The sequence below is a fragment of the Nomascus leucogenys genome, chromosome 20 (assembly GCF_006542625.1).
Source record: "Nomascus leucogenys isolate Asia chromosome 20, Asia_NLE_v1, whole genome shotgun sequence".
Taxonomy (NCBI): Eukaryota; Metazoa; Chordata; class Mammalia; order Primates; family Hylobatidae; genus Nomascus; species Nomascus leucogenys.
In genome coordinates, this window is record NC_044400.1 from 50,081,143 (window position 1) to 50,098,992 (window position 17,850).

General features: G+C 34.1%; 1 protein-coding gene across 5 annotated transcripts in view; it reads left to right on the forward strand.

Annotated features, from left to right (window-relative positions):
- ARAP2 (ArfGAP with RhoGAP domain, ankyrin repeat and PH domain 2) overlaps positions 1–17,850 on the forward strand; it is a 177,107-nt gene that overhangs the window by 132,270 nt on the left and 26,987 nt on the right. For all 5 annotated transcript variants that reach the window (XM_030800960.1, XM_030800964.1, XM_030800962.1 and 2 more), the window contains exon 27: positions 3,587–3,715. In XM_030800960.1, the coding sequence (XP_030656820.1) occupies positions 3,587–3,715 (129 nt within the window). The remainder of the gene's footprint in view (positions 1–3,586; positions 3,716–17,850) is intronic.

The following is a 17,850-nucleotide window of genomic DNA, read 5'->3' on the forward strand; positions in this document are numbered from 1 at the left end:
AAAGTAAAGGCATAGGTATTAAGAAGGTTGTAGTTGAGAAGAATGTCAGCCAGGCAGTTGGTGTGTTTTCTAATGTAAACATAAATCCTCCAAGTAATGCAGTAAAAAAATGAATGAATGAATATATAATTTATAAATATGTAAGCCAGAGTGCTAGATTTTAAATATCTGTATATTTTAAAGCAGGAGTTCTCTATATCCAGTGTTTCGTTTGTATAATAAATGTTTGGTAATCTTCCCTTTACTGTCCTGAGGTAACCTATTGTACTCATTAAAAATTAATACCCTAATTAAAATATAAAAATAAAGGGAACATATGCATTATTAGCATGTAAATGCTGGGAAACTCCTATATGCCTGAAGATGATGAAAATAGATTCTTAAACCTGTAAATGGAATCACCATGGATGTGGCAGATACTAATTCAGATTGTTATAGTCGTGTACATTTTTTTTTCACTTAAATGATATTTCACCATTACTGTCGTTGGTGAGATGGTGCACAACTTTTCAGGAAGTTCTGACTAAAACAGCACAGTCATCTTTTTTTGTTTATATGGTAGTCAGATTCATGGGAAAATATAACCATTTAAAACATTTTAATATTTTTGACGTTTTCATTTTATATTACATTGGTATGAAATATACATTAAGCTAAGTTAGATTCTCTTCCATAAGAGCCAGTCATCCAAAATATGCTATTATTTTAATGCTTTACCCTAAATCTGAACCCATCCTCTGCCAATGTAGACCCCTTTACCCTCTAGGTTTTTCACATCTTGAAAGAAATTTAACTGCTGAAGGGCCTCATTTAAATAGGCTTCACTGAGAGATCCAAGTTTGCGAAGCAGTTACTTTTTATGCAGTAATATCAGAAAAAGATGGCCTTGTTTCTTCCTCATACCTACTATGATGTGGAAGATCTGTTTATTTTTTATTAGGATTCTTTCTAGCTCTTCTGACTGACACATAAACTGCTGTTATCTTCTGATTTTATGTGGACAGGGCAGACATTGTTTTTCACTTTGCATATGTTACCCAAGAAAACAAATTACATGTGAGAAAACCATCATGGGAAGGCTTACATATGTGTCCAGAATAAAATTAACTATAACAGTTAAGATTTTGGGCTTTAAAGTCAGATAGGTTTGGGATGCACATCTCTGTTCCTCACCTTAACCAGCCATGTGACTCGAGGCAAGGGGCTAAACCTTTGTGATCCTTAGGTTTCCTTACATGTGAAATATGAGTAATAATATCTAGTGAAGCGTGTTATTGTGAAGTTTGAAAGTGATAACTGATTTAAAGCATCCAGTATATATAATGCCTGATACATAATTGTTATTCCATAAATGGCAACCATTACTGGGATCAATAGTGTCTCAAAGCTTGAAAGTAGTAGGCTCAAAAGGGGGAGGGGGGAGGGATAGCATTAGGTGATATACCTAATGTAAATGATGAGTTAATGGGTGCAGCACACCAGCGTGGCACATGTATACGTATGTAACAAATCTGCACATTGTGCACATGTACGCTAGAACTTAAAGTATGATTTAAAAAATGTATTTAAAGCCATACATAAAGGGAGTGCCTATTTTATAATTAGTTTTGCCTTCATATACATCTAACTTCAATTAGAAGACAACAAACTTATGAGTTAGTTAACAATTGAATTATAATGTTGGCAAATTGTGGGCAGTTATGATCTTTGCCCAATCTTTTAGAAAATTATTTGAAGAAAAGTAATATTGACATAGCACAAAAGATTTTATCTGGCTTTATGATGACTCATTTTGTCTGTGAGTCTTTCTGTTAATATGTTTTTTTGATTTATGGGCCATCAAAGAAAATAATGAAATAATTTGTCAAATATTTATTGAGCATTTATTATATACTCAATACTGTGCTGTGAATAGGGGATATATAATAGTAAACAAGATGTATATTTGTCTTCAGGATGTATGGCCTAGTGGATTTTTTCTTTCCTTCTTTATTCTTGCCATTATTATAATGAGTTAGCTTGCTCCAATAAGCACAGAATGCAGAATTGGATTTCTCTTTACTGGATAGGAAGCAAACATCTGGTAATTTACATTGGAAGCAGACAATTTATTTTCTTATCTGAAACTAGGAATTGTTGATGACTTCTGATATGATATGTTCATAGCAGGGGAAACCAGTATTAGGGAGGATGTGATATATTTATTTAAACTTGTGATTTTATTATCAGTCACATTATGATGGATCATACAAGTATGATGCTTTTGATATGCTCTTTCCTGTTTGTCTTTAGCCTCATTACTTCAACCAAAAACAAAAAGCTCAAGTGGTATGTGCTTTATGTTTTGGATGGTATGAAAGAGTTGAATTGACTTTTACATAGCTACAACACTAGGAAAGCAGCATTGACATCTTCATGTCAGAGCTTCTTTTCTTATTATTTCAGTTGTGCTATTTTCAGTGTACTGAGAAAGTTTGAATTTCCTTTATTCCAGCATATGTTTCTATTGCTACATTTAATTAACTGATTGACATATTTTGATCATCAAAAACTTTTCTGTGAGGCTTTGATTGTAATTCTAAAACTTGTTCTTTTTAACTCTATGCTAAGAATATATGCTGCATTTAAAATTATGATTGCCTAAATCAAAATGTGTATGGATGAATATTCTTCAGAGAGATATATTGAAGATGTCATGTAATTTCTTGCTAGTTGGCCTATTATGTCAATAGTTAATATATAATATTGACACATAATGTTTTTTATATTTCCACTAGTAGTTAAATATAGACTATTCAGTACTATTTTGTAAATGATTTTAATGTTTTCTATAGAAGTTATATTTTATAATTTTATATTGATTATGAAAATATTAGCTATGAGGAATTCACTAGTATTGATCCAAAATTATGAGTTTGATCTTGTTGGGATAAACAAAGGATTATGAATAATTTGTGATTATTATTTAGTAACAGACAATATTAAGTTTGTTAGTCCTTTTAAAACCATTTAATTGCATATAAAAATAAGAAGGTTTCCCTAAACAAACCAATATGTTACCTAAAAAAGAGGATAGAGGATGAGGATGGTGGTTCATGCCTGTTCATCCCACCACTTTGGGAGGCAGTGGTGGGAGGGTAGCCTGAGCTCAGAAGTTTGAGGCTATGGTGAGCTATGATTGCACCACTGCACTCCAGCCTAGGTGACAGGGTGAAACCCTGTCTCAAAATAATAATAATAATAATAATAATAAGTATTGTACAAGGGGTAGAATTTATTTTACAAAGGGTAGAATTCTGAGATTTTTATCAAAAGTACTTCTGATTTTTAAAAATAGTTCAGTAACAGGTATTCCTGCATGATTAATTTATATAGTAAATGTTATTTTGTGCTTAATAATTTTCTAGGTCTTAGGATATCTTTTACGAAGTCATAGTGCTATTACTGCATAATATGGCATAAGATATGGTTGTGTATAATGTTGCCTACAGATCTTTTCAAATGGATTTTTTAAAATTTATAATTATAAAATAAAAAATTGTTATCTTCATATATTTTCCATTTGATTTGAATTTATTTTTTACAGAGCGTCCTCTTCACTACAAGGAAAATGTACTGGAGCAGGTGCTTCGGTGGAGTTCATTAGCTGAACCTGGCTCTGCTTACCTGGTGGTGAAGAGATTCTTAACCGGTGACACAATTAAACACTGCAGTGGTAGGTGTCATTACTTCACATTGCAGCTACGATTGAAAATTCAAGTGGTTAAAGGGTAATTAATATGGCACAAGTAATATTTGAAAATGTGAAAAATGAGTAGCTAGATACAGAATGAACTGACATAGTACATATATAAGAAAGAAGAATATATGGACAGGAAGATATTTTCCCAATGTGTTGCTCTGTGGTAATAGTTGGCTAATTTGATTGTACCAAGTTCAGGTCTTTGGAAATAATAGTTTGTTTTTAAAGGTTGTTTACCATGCTTATGCTTATGTATTTTCCTCAATTTTTAGATTGAGGGCAAGTCATCTCCGTGAATTACATTTACATTGGAAAGCTTTCTGGGCATTAAAGGAATGCTAATTATATAGGCTCTGAGATAGAGTGCTTGCTATATATCTCACATTTTTGTGATGAAGTTGGAAGATAAATGCTTCCAAAATAAAATACTTCCAGTAAGAATGCTTCCCATCCAACTGGAAGGAGATAGTGCGCATGTAAGGTTAATTAAGTAAGTTAGCTAGCACAGTGAACTACATAAGACCATTTCTGAACCTCTGTGAGATCTCAGAAAATTTTTATTTTGAAACTTAATTATTCTTCTGTTGTGTTGTTATCAACTGAAAGATCAAAAAAACAAGCCAGGATTGTATACAATCCAACTCAAAAAGCTAAGGATTGAAATTTACGATTACTTTTATGATTAATATTAATAATAACCATTATTATTTCTTAATCGCATATCGGCAGAGCTCAACACACACCAAAGCTCATTTAAAGTTTTTTTTTTTAACTTTCTTGTAAGTTATATTACCTTTTGGATTTTACAAATGAAGGGAAGAGCAACTCAGAGAACTTAAGTAATTTGCCTTATATTATTCAGTTATTAAGTATTGAATTGAAGAACTGATTGGTGTTCCTCCTAATTTTAATCATGTGAAAAAAGGTGGGGAGGATGGTATGGCTCTTCAGTGCTGTAAACCTACTCAGTATCATTGCAGATTCTCTAGTTAATAGGCATAATTCAGAGCTCTTAATTGTACCAAAGCTTATCATATAAACTTCTGATTTAATGACACTGTCTTTTATATCTTATATACTTTTACTTACATGGAAGTACTTTTACAAAATGCAAGTAGTATAACAACTTTTATGTCATTGTGTTCTTATAAGCATCTAAAAAGCCAAAACAGATACTAACTCTATACTGTAGAAATGTAGACTTTCAGAGACCATTATCCTGTTTGAAATTTTTTCATGCTCTTACATATGATTCTGACCATATACTGCCTGTGCCTTCTTATGTTTGCAATAGGATTTCTCTGTACTCGTGTGAATGCACATGTATGAATGCACATGTCATAAAGCAGTAGCTCTCAGCTAGGAATGATTTCCCCTCCCTCCCCTCCCCGCCCACAAGACATGGAACATACAATGTCTTGAGACATTTCTGACTGTCACAACTTGGAGATTGGGTAGGGAGGCAGGGCTTCTGGTATTTAGTGGGTACCGACCATGGGTCAATGCTGATGTTGAAAAACCCTAATTTAGATAATCTGTGATATCTGTTCTAATTCGTGAATTCAGCTGTTCTTTCATTTTCTTTCTGTTGAAATTTTTCTTTGCTTCTTTTCTTCTGATATTCATCTGAAATATCTCTAATTCTCCATGTTGCAACATGTTTAAAACCTACACCTAGGCATAATACCTTTGCTGTTGTGTGAATGCTAGTAGGTTGGTTATATGAAAAAAAAATAGGTAAGAATTAGATCCTAAAAAGCTATGTTATAAGTGAAGGTTCTGTATGTCTGAGGGTAACCCAGAACAAGTTCACCATTAAATGCTACTAATCTTCAGGGCATGGCTGGTGGTGGGTAGCAAACAACCCAACAAGGTGTAGATTGTGCTGGTTTAGAGCAGTCATATCTGAGTAAAACCTTTGTTGTGTAAGGGCAAGAAGAAATGGTACAGTGACAGCTGGTACATTGGCTGTAACCACAAACTGGGTAGGAAGATTTGGTGTTTTCGTGATGTTCCACCTATCCCATTACATCTTCTAGATGGAGATATGAGTGTGTCCTTCTGTTATAAAAGCATCAAGCCTCTGTAAGATCTAGACAAAGCATCTTGTAGAAAAAAAATAGAGAAGGACTAGAGAAGCCAAGCAGAAGAAAGCAAGCTGGAGGCTTAGGTGATGTTTCAGAGATTTGGATGAAATATTCTTTGGTTTGTGTTGTTGTTTGTTTTGAGATGGAGTCTTGCTGTGTCACCTAGGCTGGAGTGCAGTGGCGTGATCTCAGCTTACTGCAACCTCTGCCTCCCAGGTTCAAGTGATTCTCCTACCTCAGCCTCTTGTGTAGCTGGTATTATAGGTGCTCATCACAATGCCTGGGTATTTTTTGTATTTTTATTAGAGACTGGCTTTCACCATGTTAGCCAGGCTGGTCTCGAATTGCTGACCTCAAGTGATCCACCTGCCTTGACCTCCCAAGGATGAAATATTCTTTGGAGTAAAATATCAGTAAACTTCTGTGTCACTCTCTTACCCACTTCAAGTCTCTAACAGGATAGGAGCCATAAAACCTACCTCTGTCCCTGAACTATCCCTACTACCTCATTTAATCCAATAAATATGCATCTTGTTATTGTACCAGGAACTTTGCATGAAAAAAATAGTGTTTTAAAAGAAAACCATCAGCAAATACATTAATTGGATCATTTCATATTTGTAGTTATGTAGTCTGGTCAAAAATAAGAGAACCTATAAAATAAATGTCTAAAGTACTCTTGTTTTCTAGCCCATAAAATTTTTATAAGTATTGAATTAGAGTTTGATTTATATTCAGATTGTAAAAGCAAAATAATCTCTTTCATTATGGTTGGTTCTCCTTTTGTTTGAATTTAAGCTTGCCCTTTTAAGGAATCTGTAATATTTTTAAAAAATCAATTTCTTAAGTCATGATTTTTTCTTATAGTTGTGACTTAAAGCAGCCTCAACTTTATTAATACCTCTTATGGGGCATACTTTGTGATAGACTTTTGATAATTTTGGTATTCAGTCTAATTTATTTTTGTCTCGGCAAATGTCTCCTAAATCAATCACAATGACTACCTACTCCAGAGTTTTTGCTGCATTTCATTACCTCTTCTACACCTTAAAATTGGGATCTAAAAGGAAAATAATGAAAATAAATCAAATATGATTTCTCTGTCAGTGTGTTAGCAGATAAACTAGAATCATCTCAGAAATACTCAACTGTTCTTTAAAGAAAAATGGGAATAATGTTACAGATTTATTTTCCTTTCTTAAGAATTTCTTATTCTAACCTGGGGCCAAGTAGAAATTATCAGAATTTGAAAAAAAGGTGGGGAGCAGTTGGTTGCAACCACATTTTTTCTCAGTAATAAATAGCTAATATGTTAACATTTTGTTAAAAATAGAGTTGCCCTATAACATCCTTTGTACCCTACACCCCCACACTAGATACCTAGTTGCCACAAATTTTACTCTGTCCCTACATTTATAATTTCTGTCTGTCTGTCTACGGCTTGCATTTCATTTGTTTTAGGAGTTTTTTTCCTGATATGTGGAACAAATTATAACCATATACTTTGCTCGACATTATGTTTTCACCACTTCCTTTTAAAGCAAGAATGTTATATAAAAATTTGCTATAATTAAGGGGTTTTAATTTTCTCAATTTTCTTTCTTTATCTGAACTATTTAAAATGTGGACTTCACACATAAGAAAGAATATATTTTAGAATCTAGCACTTAGTTTCTGCTCATTCATTTAAGGTAAGGAGGTAACATAATTTACTTTTATAGAGTTAGATAGGAGTAAGTACATTTTTTGTTGCCTCTACTTAAAAATTATTTGTGTGTTTCAAAGGCATTTGATTTCTTAGGAACATTTTGTGCCATTGCCATTATTGTAATAAAGAGCTAACTAATTTGAAAACAAAGGTAATAGTCCTCAATTTTTTTCTACTCCATATATTATGACTGAACTATTAAGATAGGGAGAATGAAACTTCATTTACATTGCTATTTAGACAGTGTCATAGCTTACCTAATTAAACCATTATTTATTATTATTATATATTATACTAAACTTCAACATATCTATCACAAGCAAACCATAAATGTATAGCTTCTGTAAGGCTCCAGAATAAATAATCTCAAGTTGCATAAGTCTTATTTTAAGCACCAAAGTTTTTTGAAAATTATCCCAATAGAATATGATACATGAGAATGAAATTTTAATGATCTAAATGGGAAAGAAATACTTATATGTAAAGATATAAGATGTAACTCAAATGCATATTTCTTTGAATTTCTAAGTTTAGATTGCTGTATATGACAGATGCTATGGAATTAAATTTGCATTAGAATAGTGTAATTCAAAATGCAACCACTCCAAGTAAATTCAGACCTGGAAAGCTGAGCCATTCACTATCTATGAACTTAAAAAAAAAGACAATTTCAGCAAATATAATACAAATCCATAAATTTACCTAGCTGATATAACTTACATTTCACTCCCCATCATGTTTTCTTAAAGCCAAAGATGTACAAGATATTAAAAGTAAGACCTAGGCCACTTAAATTGGAAATTTTTCTTTTTTTTTTTTGAAATTGATGATAGTCACTGATATTTACTATGGAGTACCAATTTCCTGACATTTTCTAAAATATAATTCTGTGGTGAGAAACCCTATTGGTAAATTTGTATTAACTCTCTGTATCATGCAGTAATCTATAGAAAATTTAAGGTATTTAAATTTAAGAGTTTTGTTAAGCATTATCTATACCCAGAAAGAACAGAAATTCTAAATGTATGACAACTATTGAAATATTAGAGTACAAACAGCATGAAATAATAGACTACTCTAGGTCAGGATGTTTATGAAGAGCTTCCAATCACAGAAAAGTAGTTCAACTGGATAATTGTAGACATCTCTTCTTTCACTGAATGTGTCTTATTCAAGGAAATATCATTTCTTAGTTTTTCTTGTACATGCTATCCTTCTTTAACAAAGCTATATTTTACTCTTTTACTCACTAAAAGTACATGTTGAATAAACTTTAAAAATATATAAATATATGAAACAGTTTATAACTGAGCAAGTACCAAATTTTAGAGGACTGCCAACTCACTTTTCTCTAGGTAGTTAGAGAATGCTTTCCAGAGTATATATCATCAGATCATTACCATGAAAGCTGGATTGTAGTTCTTGGTATTTTGGTTTGGATAACTCCTGGGATATTAAGATAGGGAGACTAGAAGAGCTTGCTGGTTGGGAGTGATGGATGGAGCCACAGAATTCAGTTTTGGATGTGCTGAGCTTTAAGGGTCTGACATGTGTTTGAGGATATATGTCTAGAAGGGAGCTAAATACCTAAACCTAAGAGCTCATTGTGTCGAAAGTGGTTTTAGCCTTGGCAGAATACTAAGTCGTGCAATTTTAGTGTGAGAGTAAGAATATCAGAGACACAACACCAACATTTAAAGAACCGATGTAGCAAAAGAGGCCCTGTGAAGGAACAATCAGAAAAGTTTCAAGAAAGAAAGAGAGCAATGCCACGTAAATTATCAAAGGAGTAATTTTTAGGAAAAAAGAGTGCTTGACAACGTAAAATGATGCGTGAAACCAAGAAAGGCACCTGGACAAGTATTGTTATTGTGGTTGATAGTGATGGTGGTCATGGTAACCATGACTATTACTTAGAAGTATCCCAGGATAGAAGACAGAATTTCATGTTAGATATTAAGAGACCTGAATTCATATTCTAGCATGTTGCTTTCTAATCTTGTCACATAATTGTGAGCCACAATTTTCACATTTGTCAATAAGATGATATAACCTGTCTTCCCTACTTTGCAAAGTTGCATGAGAATCACATGAAAGAAAATATATCTGAATCACTGATTTCAGTGATCAGAAAATATATCTGATCACTGAAAACTCCAGTGCTCTCTGCATTTGTTAACAGTATGATGAAAATTATACATTCATTGAATATAAAATAAATATATCACTTACACTAAATTATATTTTAGAAATGTTTATTATAATTCAGTGTAATAATGAAAACAGTATAGGAAAACAATTTTCTGATTTCTGCAATTTGCTGTGTTAGTAGTAAAATAGCAAAAAAAAATCTCTGGTATTTTTTTATTAAACCCTGTTCCAATAGTAACTATATTCATAATTTAACTATTTATAAATAATTTAATGATAGAAGGATGTCAACAGGCTACTTGTTTTGTTAACCACTGCTACTTCAATACAGTCTCCCTTCAGTATCCATTGGGAGGTGGGTTACAGGACACTACCACATCTCCCCCCTGCCACCTGCTTGTCATGGATACCAAAATCTGCGGATGCTCAAGTCCCTTATATCAAATGGCAGAGTATTTGGATGTAATCTACGCACATCCTTCCCATACTTTCAATCATCTGTTCATTTATAATACCTAATGCAATGTAAATGCTATGCAAATAGCTATGCTGTGTTTTTTTCTGTTTGTATTTTAAATTGTTGTTTTTGGTTTTTCAAACATTTTTTGATATGCTACTGGTTGAACTGACAGATGCGGCATCCATGGATACAGAGGGCCAACTGTACAAATAACGTAAAGGAGAATAGATTGGAGTGAAGGGGACATACTTGGTTTATCCTAAGAAATAGATTACTTTCTTGAAGTGTCACAATGTGTCTATATCTGTTAGCCTTAAAAAGATGCCCCCCCATTAGTGTTCTAAAAATAAATCTTCAAGTGTTAATTAAAAAAAAGAAAGTAGGAAAGAAAGAAGTAACATACTATCAAGCAGCAGTTATGCCCAGTTTGGTGTCTTCTCAGGTAAATTTCACCAAAATGCATTTTGAGTGAATATCACACAGTGAATGAAATATATGAGTAATTCTCCCTCATCAAAATTATTAAAAAATGCATCTATACAATCAATTCTGAAGAAAAGAAAATATGCATAATTTTGAATTTGGAAGGACTTTTTAGATGTTATCCTGCAAATATTGCAAAATTACTTGATCTTGGCATAATTTTAAGGGGATTGCTTCTCATGGAAACTGCCCATTTGTGCCCTTCATCACTTAGAATACATGGGGCAGGTAGAACTTGGAACAAATAATTTTTTAAGATAAGGCACAGCTCTGAAGAAATAGTCTTTGCCAGCAAGCGAAGAAGAGAGACACATGCAGACCACGAAAAATAGATCAATTTGCTGTGTATTTCCTTGTCACTAATCAGATAATATATGAGAGATAACAATAGTTCATAGTTACTGTGAATTTAGTATGTGCGCTGGGCTAAATACTTTACTTACATTATTTTATATCATCTTCCTACTGTCTTAGGGTTGTTTACTACTACTTACAAATGGAGAAACTGGGATGTAGAGGTATTACATAACTCTTTCAAGGCGACCTGCTGATAAGTGGAGAAACAGGCATTATAGTCAAGATCTCTCCATATCCAGCTTATATATTCTGTCCTAAACCCCTTACTATCCTGAAATCAAAGATAAATCAGATATTAGGTTTTTAGACTCTTAGAAACTAAATCTATAAGTCATCAGACTTTTGTAAGGGTAGTTGTTTCTGTAGTGTTTGCCTTAGACTCTGCAACACAGAGAAAAATTATGTCCGCCCTCCATTAATTAAACAAGGACTTACATTCTTCTTGTTTTCTGCCAAGCTCTATTCTGAGCAATTTATATACCACACCCACTGGGTAAGTACTGTATGTATTCTCATTTTGCAGATAAGAGAATTGAGATTTAGAGATTACTGCCTGTGATCTAGCAGAGAATGTGGTTGTCATTCAAGCCCATGCAGTCTAGTGCCAGAATGTGCTCTTAGTCACTGTATTGTGTCAGCTCTTACCTAGGTTGGAGAAGATAGGCCAAAGTCTACATTATTTTAAACAGGAAATACAAAATGAATACGTACTTAAGAGAGGTGAAGCTGTTAAAATGTTTGTCACAAACCAGGGAAGCCTCAGAGGAGTAAAGAGTAGCTCAAATAAAAGTGAATTTTCTCTCCCTTTATAGCTTGCTTGTCGAAGTATGACAGGTGTACCATATTGTAATGGGAGTGACTATTAGATTATATTTTCTGTGGATTTCTTGTAGCCAGGTCAACCCAGCACTGTAGATAAGGCCCATGCCCTTCAAGAAGTAGAAATATTTTCTTTCAAAATACAATGTTGGCAATAGCAAATATATGGAATCAACCCAAATGGTCATCAATGATAGACTGGATAAAGAAAATGTGGTACATATACACCATGGAATACTATGCAGCTATAAAAAGGAATGAGATCATGTCCATTGCAGGGACACAGATGTAGCTGGAAGTTGTTATCCTCAGCAAACTAACACAGAAACAGAAAACCAGACACCTCATGTTCTCGCTTATAAGTGGGAGCCAAATGATGAGAATACGTGGACACATGGGGTGGGGGAACAACACACACCAGGGCCTGTCCATGTTGAGGGCAGGGTAGGGGGAGGGAACACATCAGGAAAAACAGCTAATGGGTATTTACATTAATACCTAGGGGATGGGTTGATCTGTGCAGCAAGCCACCATGGCACATGTTTACCTGTGTAACAAATTTGCATTCCTGCACATGTACCCCAGAACTTAAACGTTGATAAATAGAACAGTTAAATTATGAAGCAAATATGATGTTTCATGCATTCAAGGTGATATTACATCTTGGAGTTTGGTGGCATGAGAGAAAAAATACGGACCAAAGTAGTTGGGAGAATCTTCATGGATGAGTTAGGTCCAGAAGTAGGAATCGAATTTGTACAGAATCAAAGAAAACAGGATTTCTCTCAAGATCACTCAAGTGACTAACTTGAGTCATACCACAGAGACAAGGATTGGTTTTCCAAATAGTGTATTATTATCAATTGAACTTAAATATTATATTTTAGTTTAATAATTTACAGAGATGTATAGGAATTGTCCATTTATTTGATGTTTTAAAAGTCAGGAAGAGGAGTGTAGGCTTTTGACTTTAGGAAGGTAAGACTTTAATCATTAGAAAAGTAGGGCTCTGGACAGGGCTTTTATAAAATGATGAAGACTGTTTTCATAACAAGAATCTGCAGTTGTATGTTGGAGCCAATAGAAAGGTAGGACACGGAGTTAGAGAATTCTGAAATCCAAGGATTAGAGAGAAAAGGAAGTGTGTAGGGTGATAACAATGGGAATGAAGTGGAATTGAATCCCAAAGAGAATTGCTGAAAGAATAATGATTAATTGCTAGCTGCCTGGACATGGAGGGTAAAGGGGGGGAATATATATCTGAGAAATCCCATTCCCGGGTGTATGTTTCTCTCTCCTCTTCCCCTCAACCCCAGCCTCCTCCACCTATCAATTATTCTGTTGGGATTTGGGGCTGGTGGTTAGGAGATAACTGTTTTTGTACTAAAAAATTGAGGTTTTTGAATGGCTTAGAAAAACTATTTTTTTTGGAGGTGTAAGCTTTTCAGTTTCATTGCCTGGTTACATGATATGTCTGTTCTGCTTAAATAAATTTGGCCATTCTGCTTTGTTTCCTATCTGTGACTTTTAAGAGCTTTTCTAAATTAATAACAAGTTGATAGCTCAATATAACTTACAATACATGTTTGTTTTCTTACCCACAGTTTTTATTCCAAAGACCTTTCAATAAACTCCAACCTACCCTTTCTCATCCTAGCAACTACCAAGAATAGGGGAGGGTTTTATGATTCCGTACAGGTAACAGTATGCTGTAATTTGATTGGAATGAAAGATCAAAAGCTAGTAAATGAAATAGTACTTATTAATGTGCATCCCAGGATTTATCTCTGGGAGAATTTAGTGCTTTGGGGAGTGCGTTAAACTTTCAAACCTGTTATACTCACACAAAAACAATAGATGGTTTTCCCTGGTAGCAAGGGAGCTTTCTGTCTAGCAAGAGGTCAAGGGAGTAAAAAATATGAGTGAAGTACCCCAAAGTTGAGAGTCCAACCAGTACCTGAACAGTTTGGAAGAATGAATTACTGGAAGCCATTCAATTCATGACCTTCATTTTGTTACATACGAAATTACACACAGTGTACCCCAAAGTGTGTAGCTTTATTTTTGCCTTTAATTGGTGCCTTTCTACTTATTTTAACATCTTGGGAACAGACAGGAATTTGGCTGAGAGCTTTTAGAAAGTCTTTTAAATCATAATATTTATCATAGAGCTTCATATTTCAAAGTATTTTTTGTTCTTCCCTCATCCTTAGCATATATTCCTTTCAAAACTTTCATCCTGAGTCCTTTAATAGGGTGCACGCTGAGGTTTATACTCAATATACTCAATCACATACAATGATTGTTAAAGTAAATGTTACTATTTAAATGATATTTAAAATTTAAACAATATTTTCCCCTAAGTCTGTTTTTTTAATGACTATGAGTTGTTTAATACCAGACATAGGCTTATTTCTTGGCAAAAATGGAAAGGTTTATTAATTTGAACAAAAATGTAAATGAAAAGTACTGTCAGAAGGTGTGAATGGATTTTACTGACTTAAGCAATTTAAATATCTATATTTCACAACTTGATTATAACTTGCTTTTGAAAATACCTATTTGTAAACCAACAAGACATTATAGATGCCTTTCTTGACTCTCTTGTTCTAAATCAGCTACATGACCAAGTCCATACAATGTTTAACAAATTGCTTACTATACTTCTTAGCTATAAAAATCCTTTACAATATTTCTCTGTGGAATTGAATATTAAGGCATTGTACCAGAAGACAAATTTTAGCAGTATGTTTTTCAGTAATTATTTAAAAGTCACAAAGTGCCTAAAAACCCATTAGTATGACAGCACGATCAATAAAATACTGTCTGAGGTCAGTATGTGTGTCATGAAAACTATTGGGTTTGTTAGATATGTTTATTCATGGTTAGGATCAGTAATGTGATTAATCCTGGGCACTTTTGCTTCCAGGTGGTCATTCCATGCTCATATATTTGAGTTGTAAGGAACTATTTGTATTTTTAACTTTTGTTCTCTTATGCTAATTTTAAGTGTGAACATTTTTGTATTATTTGCTGCATTAGTAAATGTTTTCCCCAAACAGCTTAAGGGTTGTTGGGTTTAAGACTGTTTTTTTCTTTTTCTTTTTTTTTTTTTTGAGACGGAGTCTCACTCTGCTGCCCAGACTGGAATGCAGTGGCACAATCTAGACTCACTTCAACCTCCGTCTCTCAGGTTCAGATGATTCTCGTGCCTCAGCCTCCTGAGTAGCTGGTACTACAGCCACACACCACCACGCCTGGCTAATTTTTTGTATTTTTAGTAGAGATGGTGTTTCACCCTGTTAGCCAGGCTGGTCTCAAGCTCCTGGCCTCAGATGATCCACCTGCCCCAGCCTCCCAAAGTGCTGGGATTTCAGATGTGAGCCACCGCGCCCGGAAAGACCAATTTTTTGTTTCTAAAGTTTTTATTTTGTAAATTTCAGAAATAATGCATGGATATTTAAAGTTCTATCACCTTAATACCAGGAAGGTATTAGACTGATAGACCTGATACAGTGTTCTGCCATACATCTTGTGTGTACGTTATCATATGTAAGGCCCACAGCAATCCTTCAGGATAGGTGTCATTACTCTTATTTTACAGGAAAAGCAGAAGCTGACACCATAATGACCATATCATGGCTATTTGGCTTGAGGTTTCTCTTTTTATTGTTCTTCAGTTCTCAAGTAAGCAGTTGAATATGTATCTGGATTTCAGGGGAAGTTTTAGACTGAAGATATACTGACAAATTTGTGCATGATAAAAAACAAATACAAATTTGATGTTCTCACAAAAAAGTGTTTTTGTGTTACAAAAATTAGTTGAAATGATTTCTACGTGTGGCACATTGTCAGTTTTGCACACGAAATATAATTACTGTTAAAGGATCTACCCTTTTTTATGTACACGGAGCCTTTTATTCATAAGCTACAACAAATTACAGTACATGGGAGCACAAAGTGTATTGTGCTTTTTGGTTTTGCTTTGTATTTATTTATTTCTGCTAAACCAGACCTAGTCTTCAATCCCCTTTTCTATCACTTACTAATTTTTTATGTCTTTGGGCAGGTCATTATAATTCTCTGAATCTTATTTTCTGGCTTGTAAAACCAGATCAAAAATTATCTAACTTGAATGTCACAGAATAGGAATCCCAGAAACACATTTAGCCATTTAGAACATGCTAAAAATAAAATGTAAAAATAAGGAGAAAAGATGAATCATTATAACAATTTAAGTGGAAAATTTAGGGCATGCATTCAAACTATAGAACAACATCTATCGCTGGTGGCTCTGCCTCCTCTTCTTCTGCCCTGCAGGGACTGGGCCCTTGGGCAGAACATTGTAGGGCAACGGAGGGGAGCTTTTCTGACATATGCCAGAGTTTTCCTGGGAAGGAAAGAATATCTCAGTGTCTGATGACCCTGTCAATACAAATTAATCCAAAAATAGATGAATCTGACCTATCTTTATACATCACACATCATCAAAAATGGATTTTAATAACAAACATTTTGTTAGATTTTTTGATCTTTTAATACCTGTGAAAGCACCTTCCCGGTCTAGCTAGGTGGAGCTGACTTTGAATTCTGATGCACTCTTTAGCTGCGTGCCTTGGATAAGTTTCATAATTATAGCAAACCTGTTTCTACATCTATAAAATTATATTAATTGTGATTAATTTACCTGAAGTGTGGTTCCTAGCCTTTAATGAGGCATTCATGGAAAGGGCTAGCACAGTGTTTGCCTCGTGCTCCACATACACTAGAGGTGATTATATGAGTTGTTCACTAAAGGGTGCTCAGATTAGTTCCATTATGTTATCACTTCATGCCTTCACATATTCTGTCCTTTTCAAATATCCTTTGCCTTTTCCCTTTCCGTTGTGTTCCTGGGAATTCTCTAATTTTATTTGTCCCTCTACCACAGTGCCTAACACAAAGCTTGATAGTAAGAAAAAGTACATTTTTGATGGAAGAATGAATAAACTACTGAACTAAAGGCAAAGAGATTGAACAGGTTCTTGGTGGAGAGGAGTTTCCCATAAGGCTATTCTTGAGAAGTGAGAGTCAACAAGCTTTTTTCCGTAAAAGGCCTAGAGTTAATGTTTTAGGTTTTGTAAGCCATAAGGTCTCTGAAACAACTACTTAGCTCTGTCCCTGTAGCATGTATGCAGCCATAGATAGTACACAATGTGAGGCTGCGTTTCCAATAAAACTTTATTTTTATAGGACTAAAATTCAAATTTCATGTAATTTTCATGTGTCATCAAACTTTTGAGAAATTTTTTCAACCATTTAAAAATGTAAAAATTATTCTTAGCTCATGGGCCATATAAAAATAAGCAGAGGGTTGGATTTGGCCTACAGCCATAATTTGCCAATCTCTGAGCTACAAAAATAATGTGTAAACCAAACTGGATGGAATTCTGGCTTATTAGTCAATGTCCATTAGACCCATCATAATAGTAGGAAAAAGATATTATGGAAATGTGAAGGGGCCTCTCTAGTGATATGTTAGGTTTAAACTTGGACTCAATTATTGTAAAATTCCTCAGTTTCTTCTCTGAGGCAGCAATGTCTAGAAAAGAATATGCATTTAGAATTGGGGTTTTACCAAATATCTTATGTTCTGACTTACAGGCGAGAGCTAAACCTTGGGTACACAGAGATATGAATATGGAAACAGTAGACACTGGGGACTCCAAAACGAAGGAGGAGGTTAAGGGCTGAAAAAACTTTCTATCAGGTGCTATGTTTACTATCTGGGTGACTTGATCAATGGAACCCCAAACCTCAGCATTACACACCCTTGTAACAAACATGCACATGTACTCTTGAATCCAAAATACAATTTTTTTAAAAAAAAAAGTTGAGTTTTAATCTCCTTCAGTTAGCTCTGCAGCCTTGGGAAATCTGCTTAACCTTTCTAAGCCTTAGTATTCTCATGTGTAAAATGAACATCATAATCACAATTTTTTAGTGTTGTTATTAGAGAGTATATATAATGCATGGGTGTCTAATAGGTAATCAATAAATTGTA